This window comes from Myotis myotis, unplaced genomic scaffold, assembly GCF_014108235.1.
Source record: "Myotis myotis isolate mMyoMyo1 unplaced genomic scaffold, mMyoMyo1.p scaffold_m19_p_2, whole genome shotgun sequence".
NCBI lineage: Eukaryota > Metazoa > Chordata > Mammalia > Chiroptera > Vespertilionidae > Myotis > Myotis myotis.
In genome coordinates, this window is record NW_023416324.1 from 100,003,824 (window position 1) to 100,019,101 (window position 15,278).

Below are 15,278 nucleotides of genomic sequence, written 5' to 3' on the forward strand. Positions count from 1 at the left end.
CATAGAAGGAAAGAAGTGGAACTACAGAGCTCATCATGCCCTGCAGAGAAAAACTCAGCCCCTCCATCGTGTGGTGATCTGGGTGGCACCAACACCCACGTTTGAGGCAACACTGCAGGTGACAGAGAACAGACAAAGAGCCAGAGGCCAGGAGCTCCCAATAAGTGAAGTCCCTGAGCTCTGGAAGTGGCAAATCCCAGAGAGGGGATGCCTAACTCAACAAGAGGGGTGTGTTTAAAAAACGTGGAAAACTGCGCTGAGTGTGAGCTGAAGGACAGCAGGATGGCCCCATTAGCACACACCCTTGCCTTGCAAGCCTCCCCAGGGTGAGCCCTGTCCAGGGTGTGAAGAGGGCATGAGCCTTCACACCTCACAGTGCTTCCTTAAAAACCCTCCTGTTGGCCCCTCAGGTGGCGAATCGCATTTCTCATATACCTGTGACAGTTTAACTTCCTGTCCAACCCCAGCAACTGGCTGGCCTGAACCCTGGGACACCTCACAGAAATGCAGAACTGCAGCAGGAGCCAGTCTTCAGCCTGCTCCCTCCCAAACCGCCACCCTATTTTATTTGTAGAGTTTCTATTTGTTCTCAAAGGTGTGAAGATCAAAAGTTTCTGACCCTGCTCTCTCCTGGGACCTTCTCTTCCTACTGGACACAGATATATGGATAATCAGCAGGACTTCTCTTGCCCAGTTGGCTGTGGTCACTGTCTTCTGGGTGACCCAGGCTATGTGTGCAGGTGGCTTTAAAAAGACCACAGCAGGTGGCTGTGTTTCTCCGGAGAACCTTCTGTTAAACACCCCTGTTTCTCACAGGAGCCTTGCTGACCAGGGGCCAGGCTCGGTGCTGTTAGTCCTGGCTGGGCAGCTAAGAGGGCCAACATGCATTGATTTTAGGGAGGACTCTCACTTGGCCTCACTCGGACAAGCAAACGCACACTCCAGCTCCTTCAGAATCTGCAGAGACAAAAGCACGGCAGGAGGACACTTACTTGAAACATGATCATTTTTTTAAATTAAATCTTTATTGTTCAGATTATTACAGTTGTTCCTCTTTTTTCCCCCCATAGCTCCCCTCCACCCGGTTCCCACCCCACCCTCTGCCGTTACACCCCCCCCCCACTCATCCATAGGTGCATGATTTTTGTCCAGTCTCTTCCCGCACCCCCATATCCCTTCCCCCCGCCCCCGAGAATAGTCAGTCCACTCCCTTTCCATGCCCCTGATTCTATTACATTCACCAGTTTATCCTGTTCATCAGATTTTTTTTCACTTGATTTTTAGATTCACTTGTTGATAGATATGTATTTGTTGTTCATAATTTGTATCTTTACTTTTTTTTCTTTTTCTTCCTCTTCTTAAAGGATACCTTTCAGCATTTCATATAATAATGGTTTGGTGGTGATGAACTCCTTTAGCTTTTTCTTGTCTGTGAAGCTCTTTATCTGACCTTCAATTCTGAATGATAGCTTTGCTGGGTAAAGTAATCTTGATTGTAGGTTCTTGGTATTCATCGCTTTGAATATTTCTTGCCACTCCCTTCTGGCCTGCAAAGTTTCTGTTGAGAAATCAGCTGACAGTCATATGGGTACTCCCTTGTAGGTAACTGACTTTCTTTCTCTTGCTGCTTTTAAGATTCTCTCTTTATCTTTTGCTCTTGGCATTTTAATTATGATGTGTCTTGGTGTGGTTCTCTTTGGATTCCTTTTGTTTGGGGTTCTCTGCACTTCCTGGACTTATAAGTCTATTTCTTTCACCAGGTAGGGGAAGTTTTCTGTCATTATTTCTTCAAATAGGTTTTCAATATCTTGCTCTCTCTCTTCTTCTGGCACCCCATAATTCAGATGCTGGTACGTTTGAAGTTGTCCCAGAGGCTCCTTACACTATCTTCGTATTTTTGGATTCTTTTTCTTTTTGTTTTTCCAGTTGGGTGTTTTTTGCTTCTTCATATTTCAAATCTTTGACTTGATTCTTGCGATCCTCTAGTCTGCTGTTGGAACTCTGTATAATATTGTTTATTTTAGTCAATTTAAGAAAATTGCTTAATTTCTAGTTGGCCCTTTTTCATAACCTCGGGGGTCTCACTAGATTTCTTGAGGGTCTCACTAAATTTATCGGCGGTTTCTAGAAAATTCTCAAAAAACCTTAAAAGTGTGGTTTTGAACTCTATATCCAGTAGTGTGCTTTCCTCCATTTCTGTCATTTGTGACCTGTTTCTTTGTCTCTGCATTTTTTTTATGCTTCCCTGTGTTGATAGAGTGGCTTTCTGTGCTAGGTGTCCTGTAGGGCCCCGTAGCTCAGCCTCTGCAATTACCTGAGGTGGACACTCTTGGTGCACCCATTTGTGGGCTTTGTGCACAGTCTTGTCATAGTTAAGCCTTGATTGTTGTAGGTATCACTGGGAGGAATTGACCTCCAGGCCAATTGGCTGTGAGAATCAGCTGTGTCTGCAGTGGGAGAACTTCTGTGCTGGAGACACCCTTCTGGAGCAAGACTTGCTTCAGTGGGGCTTTGGTGCTCACTGAGTCTGCCCCCTGAGTGTGTCCCTTATGGATCTGAGAAGTTGTAATCTGGATGGTCCCACTCTGACCACTGGGTACACTGGCACTTGGATCTCTAAGGAGGTGCTAATTTAGCCTCTGCCTGAGGCTACCCAGCAGGAGCTATGGAGAGATCTGCAGATTCCTCTTCTTTGTTTGGGATTTGGAGGTGCCCAGATGAGGCCCAGCTGTGAAGCAGTGCAAGCTGCTGTGGGGCCTTGGGCCTTCTTTTGGAAGTTCTGGGTCTCTCTGACCCAGCTGCAGTTTGTTAGGTAATTTTAGATTGCAAAGGGCCAGGCCTTTCATATGCAAAAGCCTCTGCTCACAGCTTGGGTGGGGCGGGGTCTCAGGGAATCAACAGGGCAGAGCAAGCAGCTATGGCTGATCCTCAGTCCTACCCTAAGAGGCTCCGAGTCTCAGTGTCCTGGTAATTACTGCAAGCACCTCTGAGAGAAAGCCAGCCTCGAGTTCCGACCAATGCCAGACAGTCCAGTTTCTCCCCGTATGAGTCTGGGTCCCCAGAGACTCTCCCAGAACTGGAGTTCAGAGTAGTCAGTAACTTGAGACTCCCTCCTGATTGAAAAAAACAACCGTGTCCTCAGTTGCCAGCCCTTTCCGAGTGCACCTCCATACCTCTGCACTTTACTTCCACACCGCACCTCCTCTGAGTCTCAGTATGCTTTTCTCTTTCCTTCTAGTTGTAGAATTTCCACTCAGCCAACCTTCCTGTGGTTCTGGATGATGTCCGTTTTGTTGTTTAGTTGTATTTTTGAAGTGGTTGTGAGAGGCAGCAATTTCTGGTGTTTACCTATGCCGCCATCTTGGTTTCTTCTTTGAAACATGATCATTTTTATTAACTGCAGAACTCAAGCTGGCCTAAGGAAGGTTGACTGTCAGGATGTCATCATTTCTGTGGTAGAACATTTTGTTTGTTTTAACCGAACAACTTAGTGATTTGTCTGATCACAAAATCAGCTTCCATATTACTTCTGCTATGTGCCACTTTTTTACATAGAATGGGAGTTTTATGAATCACCATTTTGAGAGAAGACCAAGCTCATGCCTACTCTTAAACAGTTTGGTCACAACTATTTTAAAACGTATTATGCAAAAATCCTGAAGAAAAATACACCAAATGTCAATGTTAGGCAGAGGCTGTAGGGGATTCTTTTACTTCTTTTTTGCATTTTTATTTTTTCTAGATTTTTAAATAATGGGCATGTCTTATTGGATAACTTGGATGGCAGGTGTTAAGTGGCCCCTCCAGCCCTTTATAACCTGGGACTGTGAACCAATAGCTCTGTGGCTGCACCTTGTGTTTCAGTGCTGGTGGTGGAGCTTCTGCAGGTCACTCTGAGGAGCCCACAGCGACTGTTCTCCTTGCAGGTGCAGGAGCCACTGCGGGGGTTTCTGCCCACTTCCCCAGCACCGCGGGCAGCAGCACCCTCTCTCCTTTCCATCGAGCCCATAAAGGTAGGCAGGTGCCCAGGCACTGGTCTTCTGGAGCTAACCACCTAGATGTAAGTGGGGGAGTGGGTGGCTGGAGAGGAAGAGAGAAAATAATTATAGAAATGACCATGAAGCTCTTCTCCACTTCAAATCACCTCCCTCCTGTGGTTTAATCACAGTCAGTGCCCCCAGCTGCTAGAAATTAGAAATATCTCTGGGAGGAGGGGAGCTGCTCACTCCTTGGGTGTTGGCAATGCTGCTCAGGACGAGGGTGGAGAGGAGCCAGCTTCCTGGGCTGTGGTGGCCCTGATGTCAACAGCAATTCTGTTGCAGGCTTTCATCTGAACCTGCTGATCTCACACTTGAATATCTATTTCCAATAACTACGTTTCTCACTCCCAAGTCCTTCTGGGGTGGAAGGATGGGGGAGGACCCCCAAGGTCAACAGTTTCTCTCAGAGCAAGACCTCACACTGGCTCCTCATCCCCTCTTTTACTGTCTCAATGCTATCTGTGGTTTAAGCATATTTATGGCCTGGTCATCAGAGAGGCAGGGTTGCCTTTAGATTCCCACAGTGCACTCGGCACACATGCTGGCTTCCCAAAGCAATCGAACCAAGGGCAAGCACCCCAGGGACAATGGACAAACACAAGCCATGGCACGCGGGATGGCCAAAGGAACTTTTGGGGCTGGGTTCTCATACTAAGCAAGCATTTTGGAATCTGAAGGTCCTAGGAAGTGTCCCAGTAGCAGGGCCATTGTTCACAGGGCATGGTCTTAAGGAGAAAGAGCCCTGCCTGGTGGGTGGGTTCCTGTAGGGACACTTGAGTCCTAAGGCATTGCCTTCTCTCCCCAACTTCAGCAGAGCTCTCAGGCCAAGGACACCTGGCTGCGGCTCTGATCATTGCCATGTCCACCATCTTTATCATGGCCATTGCCATTGTCCTCATCATTATGTTCTACATCATGAAGACGAAGCCTTCTTCCCCAGGTGACTGTTCCCCCATGCCTGCCTCATATTCCCTCTCCCCTGAGCAGCTCCATCACCTTACCAGTCGATGAGCCCAGCTGCTCACACCCTTCTCTTTCTCTAACTAGCCTGCTGCACCAGCCACTCAGTGAAGAGTGTGGAAGCCCAAGTGAACCAGGAAGGAGAGAAGAAAGAGTCCCAAGGTCTGCAAACAGAGTCCCCACAAGCATGGGAGTCTGTCTTCAGGGTGGAGATTGTCTAACCCTCTTGTCACTACCCCAGCAGCCTGGCCTTCTGACTGGCTAGGCTCTTTGCCACTTAGCACAGGTGTCCTGGGAAGGGGTGTCAGTGCAGCCATGTGGTGCTTAATACTCAGGGCATTGTGATTTAGTCACCAAGCAGGTCTGCTAAAGAGGAAGTAAGCAGCAGAAGGACAAGCTCAGAGCTGGAGCTGACACTAACTCCTCCATCCCCCAATCTTTCTGTTTACCCACAGACAGTGTGGTGATTTTCTCTGAAAAGGATGAATTTGAGAAACTGACAGCAGCTCCAGCAAAGACTGCCAAGAGGTATGTCAAACCAAAGCAGCCCCCAGTTCCAGGCTGAAGTGAGGAGTCCTTGGGGTCCTGAGTAGGAAGGGCAGCTGGCCACACCAGGGGAGAAGTGCTCTGAGAAACCTGGCAGCTGGCTGGAGGTTGTGCTGGGGACTGCTCCAGAGGGAGAAACCAGCAGCCAGCCAGCAGCGCAGCCCTAGTCAGCCCAGGGTCTCAGCCTCACTGTTGGTCTGCAGCAGGGCCAGGGGGTATTAGGGGCAGGTAGTGAACCCCTGCCATCCTCCAGGGCCAGATGCCCCAGGCCCTTCTCTGCAACATGCACCTGCCTCGTGCAGACCCCACAGCTGCCTGGTTAATATGACAGTTAGTTGCTGCTGGCAGTGCGCATGCTGACAGCACAGTGCTGCCACCAGGACTGATGTCCCCATGATACTGCAGCAGCGGTGATGGAGACGGCTACCAAACACCTGGTGCAGGTCACCCTCCAATGTGCATGTGCTACCTTCATAAGCCCTATGAGCAGGGTGCTAACATTGTGCACATTGTAGGAAACTGTCATGGGCCTACAGTCACATACCTAGGGAGTGGCAGGGCTGGGTGCCAAGCTCAGGCCATCTGGCTGCAGTGTGTGTTCCACAGGCTCTGGCCCAAGAGCTAACAGTTAGTGAAATAAGGCCCCTTAAGGAAGAGATTGGACGCATGAAGTCTTTACCATATTTGCCACACACACGTTGGGATGTAGAATCAGCCCCAGCTTTAACATCAAGGGTGAAGGGAAGTAAACTTTTTTTTAATCCTAACCCAAGGATAAATTCCCATTGATTAGAGAGAGAGAAACATTGATCAGTTGCCTCCCACATGCACCCTGACCAAGGATTGAACCCACAACCAGGTATGTGCCCTGACTGGGAACCGAACCCATGACTTTTCTGTGTATGGGAAGACACTCCATCCATCTGAGTCACCTGGCCAGGTCATTTGGACTTAGTCCTCCTTAGGTTCCAAAAATCCATGCCACGTTAATAGTCCACCCTTGGCTGTCCCAGGACCCCATCCATACAAACGCCCCTATGGCAGATGCGGGCAGAGGCCATTAGGAGTCACCGAGCTGGCTGCGGAGGAGCAGGGGCTCCGTCCCTCCTCCCTGACTCCCAGCGTGGGAGCTTTCCAGGGGACTTGAACCTGGCAGAGCCCTGCTTTTTAGGAATGATAATGAATCAAGATGTTTGCATGGAGCTTTGGTGTTTATAAAGCACTACCCAACGTGTTGTCTCATTTAGAAAACAACATCCTGACACAAGGGTAGGAAGCAAACTTAGATCATAAAATCTTTGCACACTGGGGAAGAAAAGCAATTGTGTGTGCTCAATGTGGCAGTCCTGTAGAAAATGGTTATTTCTGATAAGTGCCTCTGTTGCCAATGGTCATTTTTCACAAATTTTTGGTCTGAGTAACTTTGTGCACATCTGGCAAGGGTATGCCAGGTCCAAGCTGCTGTTACCAGGAGAGAACCCAGGCTGGCAGCTGTGTGGTGGGGACTGGGCTCTGCAGTGTGCCTCTTACAGACAAGTCGCTCCTCCAACCTTCCTCTGTCTAATCCCATGTGGTGTCAGCCACTCTCTGTCTGTCCTTCCAGCCATTTCTCATTCCCAAGAGGAGGGGAATGGGGGGAAGAACACTCAAAAGGGCAGGGACACATCCTATGACTTAAGTTTCCTCTAAAGATGAAGGAAATATTTGGGGACCTTACTTGTTTCATACACAAATGTTAAATAAAAATTAACACTCAGCAATTGTTTTAAAAGACAAGTCACTGAGCTTTCATCCCCTCCGCCTTCTCTCAGGTCTTAGGGGAAGGGCCTGAGGCCACTAAGTGGTCTGGGGACAGTGGTGCCTTCCCACCTGGCCTGCACGCAGTGGGGCCAGCAGCAGGCCAGCCAGCTCCCCCAGGGGCCGAAACCCTGGTGGGCGTCTCTCACCATTTCTGCTTTCTTTGTATCATTCTGTCCCCTCGGTTATGTTGAGTGTGGGCTTCATTACTGCAATCCAGTTATTAGCAAATATAATTCTTTAGTCAAACCACAGGAAACAAGCAGGATGCCTATAAAAAAAGAATGTTGTTTTCATATATTTGGAATGATTTTGAGAGTTTGAGCTTCAACCCACATGTGCTTAGGGGTGCTGGCTAGGCAGTGAGCAGCGGTGTGACTGAGCCACCCGCCTTCCTGCAAGATTTCCCAGAGCCCCTCCCTGGGCTGCTGTGGTGCTCACCCCATGGGCACACATCTCAGCCAGCCCCCCTCCCAGGGGCTCCCCAGGCTCAGGCTCTGTGTATGTGCATGGGCTCTGTGTTCAGTTATCCCAGAGAGCTGGCCCGCCACATCACCTTGTTTGCTACATGAAGACACAAGGTTGAGCTCTGTGCTTCTCTGGATGAAATATAGAAAGCCATATCATATTCAAGAACCCTTTCCCAAACTGGGTGGGGTGGAGGGATGAGCTGGTGCCATCCCTACCTCACTGGCCCCTGCGAGTCCCCCTCACCCAGTGCCTGTGGGCCACCCTGCATCCACCCTCCTTGTCCGGAAAGGAACAGAGAGCAGGCTGTGGCTTTCTCATCTCGTGCCCACGAGCTGCTGAGTAAAAGCTTAAGAAACTTGTCCCTGCTCTGCCCATCACTGGAAGGACGTGTCCAGGCAGCGCTAATAAAACCCCTTCTTGTTTCCACAGTGAGAACGATGCCTCGTCTGAGAACGAGCAGCTGCTGAGTCGGAGCATGGACAGTGATGAGGAGCCCGCCACCGACAAGCAGGGCCCCCCGGAGCTGTGCCTGCTGTCGCTGGTCCACCTGGCCAGGGAGAAGGCGGCCACCACCCCCAAGTCAGCTGGGGTGAGGCTCTGGCAGTCCATGCGCACACCTTGCGATTCAGTGTGCGGCTGAGTGACGCCCAGGAGGCACGAGCCCCTTCTCCAACGAGTCTGCTGTGGGGCACGGCGTTACTCCCACCGCCCAAGTTAGCAAACACAGCTGGAGCGACAGATTTAACACAAAAGATTGTAAAAATAGAAAACTTATTTCTCTTACGTAGCTTCATAGAAGAAAATAAATAAGCAAAGACAAAAAGTTAAAATTGCTTGGAATGCCATAGGACAGAAAAAACTTTGTAAACATATTGCCCTATATCAGTGTTGGCAAACCTTTTGAGCTCGGCGTGTCAGCATTTTGGAAAACCCTAACTTAACTCTGGTGCTGTGTCACATATAGAAATGTTTTGATATTTGCAACCATAGTAAAACAAAGACTTATATTTTTGATATTTATTTTATATATTTAAATGCCATTTAACAAAGAAAAATCAACCAAAAAAATGAGTTCACGTGTCACCTCTGACACACGTGTCATAGGTTCGCCATCACTGCCCTATATCCAACCACACATATAATAGTTAAATATAACTATTTATAATATAACTATATGAATACATAGTTATATACTATATGAATGCATAGCTATATACTATAGAACAAATAGCTGTGTACTATCTGATCACATAGCCATATATCGACATAGCATGCACATTTTCATGTAAAAATGCTCCACATGGTTTGTCACCTGAAGCAGGCCACCTGAAAGGTGCTGTGGAGGGGTGTGGGGCTGCCTGCCCTAGGCTGCTTGAGAGTCTAGCATCCAAGCCTCAGGGCAGCTCTGTTGCTAGACAGTGCTGCCCTTGGTAAAAGCGTCCCTATTGAGAGACTAGATCGAGCCTGGGTTCTGACAGAGACCTCATGAGCTGTCCAGTTCAGTGACCTCTGCAGTGGGGCCTGTCACTTGCTGAACCCTGGACGCCTAGGGAGTGGTTACGAGGGGGCCTGGGGCCTTTCAAGCAGGGCCAGTTCTATACCTGCCCGTTATGGGCCTCATCTCTTGGCTGCCTGCTGGCAAGCTGAGGTCCCTGGCATTTATCCTACAAATAGACCAGTGCACATGTGGCCTCTGGTTGTCTTGTGAGTCTATGCCCAGTGAGCCTAAGAAACCCGCCGTGGGCAGGAAGGGTGCTTGAGTTGCACAGCCCAGAGGAAGGCTTTCTCTCTGAATTACAGATAAGATGTTCACGTGAGGACTTGATTCAGCATCACTAACTGGAAACCAGGGGATAGCAGCTTTCTGCCAACACTGAGATGGAAGACTTGATTCATTGTTTTCTACCATTCCCTCCTTTCTGAAAATTAACATTCTCTGAACTATTTTCATAGATTCAAAGTCGAAGGAAAAAGATACTGGATGTGTATGCCAACGTGTGTGGAGTTGTCGAAGGTGAGCATAAGGAGGACTGTCCAGGGGGACACTCACCCAGGTCTCGCTTCCCAACCGCCGGGGAGGGCCTGAGAAAAGTCACCCGTCCAACTTGTCATGCTCCTCATCAGAAGCACTGGTGGAACTGATTTCAGGTGGAGGGACATGGAATTTGATTCCAAGCTATGTTAACACATTTCCCCAGCATTTCCCTTCAGGCCAAGGAGCCAGCATTCCCCTAGTGCAGGGCCTCGCTGAGGGGCACATGGAGTCAGGACACCGACTGCTCTAACGAGAGCAGGGGTGGAAGGGCTAGATGTCCTCCCGTGCCCCATGTGCTGTCTCTTTTTGGCATTATCATCTCCAAAATCTTTGATAATCATCAGTTATCCAAAATGTGATAGCCGTCCTTCCCTTCCCTCTCACTCGCGGTGTGTGGAGGTCTCCCCTCGTAAAGATGTCTCCTAAACAAATTGAGTCAGACTGCCTTACTAACTGCAGTTCAGGCTGTGGGCAGGACTGAGTTTATATTCTGGTTATATTTCTATCTGAAACCAGAATGCACACTCCCAATTTCTTCCAAATGAAGTTTCTATATTACTATCTTGTCTCCCAGGAGATACAACTCTCGTCACTGAGGTTAGGGGGTTCCCCCAGCTTCATCAGGCCACTTGGTTTTGTCTCACTGGCCCCCTCCATGGACTTCCCCATCTGGCCCAGGCAGCAGGTGTGTAGCCTAGTACCCACTCATTTCTCCACTTGGGCCAAGCCCAGCACACTGAACCCAGGGCAGGCTTATTGACTGGGTGTTCTGTTGGTCAGAAATAACTCCTGAGGCTGAATCCAGGGGGCCAAGAACTCTACTCAGCTGTGTGCTGAAATGTGGCCTCGCTCCATAAAGTCAGGCCCCAGGCCAGCCTGTCTGATCCAGCTTATGTGGCTGGGAGCCATCAGCTGCCCAGTGGAGGATGGTCTGAGATTTGCATTCTATCACCCAGGAAAGCTCTTCTCTGCTCCAACGATGTCTTTGTTTTAAGAGCCCAGACCTCAGGGACAGCGATTTTTCAAATTAATTTTAGGAAAGAGGAGCTCCTCCAGTGAGACTGGGAGGGTGAAGGTCTTGGAATCCTGTGCACTCAGCTACGCTCTCATGTGCCTACAGCGCCCACGGTGCCACTGAGAACCTTAGACCAGCAGTGCCCAGCCTTGAGTGAACATTAGCCCCTCAGAGAGTCTTACACTAGCTCCCTCTAAACACCTGCCCCAAGACCCTGATGTAATTAGTCTGGGGTGAGTCCCAGGCATCAGTGTCTTTTGTTGTGTTTTTAATTAAACTTTTCCTTTCGAGATCATCGTATTGGTAAGAGATAATACAGAGAGGCCGTGTGATACTCTTTACCCAGTTTCTCCCAATGGTAACATCTTGCCAGGCCATCCCTAGAGTCACAACCGGGATGTTGACATGGATGCACTGAAGACAGCCCACAAGGATATCTCTACTTGCCCTTCTGTAGCCACACTCACTTCCTAGCTACCCCACCCCCTGGCAACCACTAATTTGTTCTTCATTTCTATAGTTTAGTTTTGTAATTTCAAAATTGTTATATAAGTGGAATCATACACTACTGTAACCTCTTGCAAATGTCTTTTTTCATGAAGCATAATTCATTGGAGATGCATCCAGATTGGCACATGTATTACAGTTTGTTTCTTTTTACTCCTAACTAGTAGTCTGTGCTAAGGATGTACCACAATTTGTTTAATCACGCATTCATCCATTTAAGAACATCTTGGTTGTTTCCAGTTTGGGGCCATTACAAATAAAGCTGCTGTAAATGTTCATGTAGAGGGTTTTATGTGAACATAAATCATTATTTCTCTGGGATAAATGCCCAGAATTGTTGGGTGGTATGGTAGATTAGTGTTTTTTAAAACTGGCAAACAACTTTCCAAAATGGCTGTACCATTTAATTCTTACTAGCAATGTATGAGTGATCCAGTTTCTCCACATCCTTGCCAGCATTTGGTGGTGTTACTCTTTTTATTTCAGTCATTCTGTTATGTGTCTTTGATATCTCATTGTGGCTTTTATTTGTATTTCCTTAATGTTGGAGCATCTTTTCATGGGCTTATTTGCCATCTGTATGACTCTTTGGTAAAATGTTTCTTCATGTCTTTTGCCCATCTTTCAGTTGAATTGTGTGATTTTTTATTTTATTTATTTATTTATTTATTTTTTGCTGTTGAATTTTGGGAATTTTTCAATGTATTCTAGATACTAGCCCTTTGATGGATTTGTGATTTGCAAATATTTTCTCTACTTTGTATCTTGTCTTTTCATTCTCTTAATAAGGTCTTTCACAGAGCAAAGTTTAAATTTTGATAAGTCATATTTATCATTTTCCTTTTATAGATTGCTTTTGGTATCAAAGCTAAGATCATTTTGCCTTGCTCTAGATCCCAATGATTTTTTTTCCTGTGATTTTTAATTTTGCACTTAAGTCCATGAGCAGTTGGAGTTAATTTTCACATAATATGAGACTTAGGTTGAGGTTTTGTTTTGTTTTTTCCTCTACATTTCACTTCCTCCTGCAACATTTGTTAAAAAGACTATCGTTCCTCCATTGAATTGCTTTTGCACCTTTGTCAAAAATCAGCTTGGGCATACTTGTGTGGGTGTATTTTCTGGGTTCTCTGTTCTTTTCCATTGATCTGTGCGTCTATTCCTCTGCCAAAATCGCATAATCTTGAGATATATATATATATATATCCAGAATGACTGGAATGACCAGTCACTATGATGCGCAGGAGCTGCCCCCTGGTGGTCAATGCACTCCCACAGCCAACCTCCCCCAGCCGGCCCACCTCCCTCGGTTCCTCTCCCTAGCCCCCGGGCTAGGAATGGGAACCAGGGGTGGGTAGCAGCGGACACGAACCTTTTCTCAGGGAGGCTGAGGGCCAGCTCCCTCCTCAGGGCCAGCAGCCAACCTCCCGTGCCCCGACCCTCCCCCTGGCCAGCAGGCCCCAATCAGCCCCACTGCCCACCCCCACCCCCCCACCCCCGTGGTGGCGGCACAGTGGTGAGGGAAGGAGCAGAGGGGGAGGCGTGGAACCGCGTGGTGGCAGGGCGCCTACGATGGCAGTATCAGCATCTGGCATCAGTTCCTTCCATGCCCAGCCCAGCGACCATCCCCTCCTCTCTGGCCGTTGATCGGCTTGGCCCCTATCGGCCTTGATTGCCAGCCAGGCCCAGGGACTCCACCCATGCATGAATTTCGTGCACTGGGCCTCTAGTATTTATATAAGTCTTGAAATCAGACAGACTGATTGTTCCCACTTTATTCTTTTTTCTTTATTGTTTTAGTTATTCTAGTTCCTATGCCTTTCCATATAAATTTTAGAATAATTTTTCCTATATCTACAAAATATTTTGGTGGGATTTTGATAGGAATTGCAGCAAACCTGTATTCCAAGGTTTGGGAGATTTGACATCTATACTATATAAACCATGAAAATGGTATGTCTCTTCATTTATTTAGATTTTCTTTTATTCCTTTCACTAGCATTATATAGTTTTCCGAATACAAGTCCTGTACCTATTTTGATAGACTTATACCTAAGTATTTCATTTATTTTTGAATGATTATAAATGATGTTTTACTTTCATTTCAGTGTCTGTTTTAATTGCTAGTATATAGAAATATAATTGATTTTTGTATGTCTATCTTATATCCTGCGGCCTTGCTGAAGTCACTTATAAGGTTTGGTTCTCTGGTAGATTCCTTGACAACCACCCAGATAATCACATTTGCAGATGGGGACAATTTGATTTCCTTTTTCCAATCTGTATGCCCGCTCCTGCCTCATCGCACTGGCTGTAACTTCAGTACTATGTGACTAAGAATGAGGAGAGCAGACATCCTTGCCTTGTTCCTAATCTTGAAGGGAAAGCATTCAGTTTTTCACCATTAAGTATAACATTAGCCTAGGGTGTTTTTTGTTTGTTTGTAATTTACATTAATTTTGTGAATAGATTACATTATTTCTTAAATATTGGATCAGTCTTTCATCCCTGGAATAAAGCCCACTCTTATGAATATAATTCTTTTAATATATTGTTGAATTCTATTGTCTAATCTTCTTTATTATTTCTTTATTGATTTCAGAGAGGAAGAGAGAAGGAGAGAGAGTTAGAAACATCAATGATGAGAGAGAGTCACTGATCGGCTGCCTCCTGCACGCCTCCCACTGGGGATTGAGCCCACAACCCAGGCAGGTGCCCTTGGCTGGAATCGAACCCAGGACCCTCCAGTTTTCGGGCTGACGCTCTATCCGCTGAGCCAAATCGGCCAGGGCTATTGGCTAATCTTTTGTTGAGGATTTTGCATCTGCTAGTACATTCAGGAGGGATATTGGTCTTTAGTGTTCTTTTTTTTTTTTTGGTACTGGTTTTGGTATCAAGCTAATACTAGTTTCACAGAATAAGCTGGGGAGTGTTTCCTCCTTTTCTATTTTCCAGATTTTATGTAGAATTAGTGTTAATTCTTTGAATTTGGTAGAGCTCTCCAATGGAACAGTGTGAGCCTATAGATTTTTCTTGGGGAGTAGTGATTTTTAAAACTACAAATTGTACTTCTTTAATCATGATAAGGCTGTTCAAATTATCACTTCAAACTGGGTGAGTGGTGGTAGCTTATGCTTTTTGAGGAATTGTTCCATTTCATCGAAGTTGTCAAATTTATGTGTGTATTCCCTTATTATCTTTTTGACATCTTCAGTGTCTGTAGTGATATGCTCAATTGCTTGATATTGATAATTTGTGTCATATTTTTATTTTTTTATTTAAAAATCTTACTAGAGATTAGTCCATTTTGTTGATCTTTTCAAAGAATTGGCTGGCTCTTTTCAAGTTTAGCTCTATTGTTTTTCTTTTTTCAATTGCATTGATTCATGCTCTTATCTTTATTATAGCTTTCTTTCTGTTTACTTTGGGTATATTTTGCTAATCTTTTTCTAGATGCTTGAGATGGGAGCTTAGATTATTGATTTGAGATTTTCCTCTTTCGTAATATATCTATTTTATGTATTTTGTAACATATCTATTCCTCTTATATTGCTTTAGGTGTGTCCTAAAAATTTTGATATGTTGCATTTTCAATTTAAATTATTTTAAAAATTTCCTTTCAGATTTCTGTTTTGACTCATGGATTATTTAGAAGTGTTTGTTTAGTCCTCATAGCACACCAAATGCATTAACAGTGGTGCAAGACAAAGGCCAGGTGAATAGCGGAGCTCGCAGATTGCACTGAGAGTCAGCACTGTGGAGTTATTCCCAATGCCAGTGGCTCTGCTCGAGGAGGGAGGCAGGATACAGAGCAGGAAGTGACCGCCAGTGACCCTTTCCAACCTGGGAAGCACCAACAGTTTTTGGTTCCGGAACCTCCCAGAAAGATGAGGACCCCCACATCTTT

At 46.4% G+C, this 15,278-nt stretch overlaps 1 protein-coding gene across 1 annotated transcript in view; it reads left to right on the forward strand.

Moving 5' to 3' along the window:
• Positions 1–15,278, forward strand: part of EDAR (ectodysplasin A receptor) — a 34,142-nt gene that overhangs the window by 14,951 nt on the left and 3,913 nt on the right. Inside the window, exons 5-10 of the mRNA XM_036351293.1 lie at positions 3,927–4,013; positions 4,855–4,980; positions 5,088–5,162; positions 5,456–5,528; positions 8,244–8,403; positions 9,768–9,828. Of these exons, the coding sequence (XP_036207186.1) occupies positions 3,927–4,013; positions 4,855–4,980; positions 5,088–5,162; positions 5,456–5,528; positions 8,244–8,403; positions 9,768–9,828 (582 nt within the window). The remainder of the gene's footprint in view (positions 1–3,926; positions 4,014–4,854; positions 4,981–5,087; positions 5,163–5,455; positions 5,529–8,243; positions 8,404–9,767; positions 9,829–15,278) is intronic.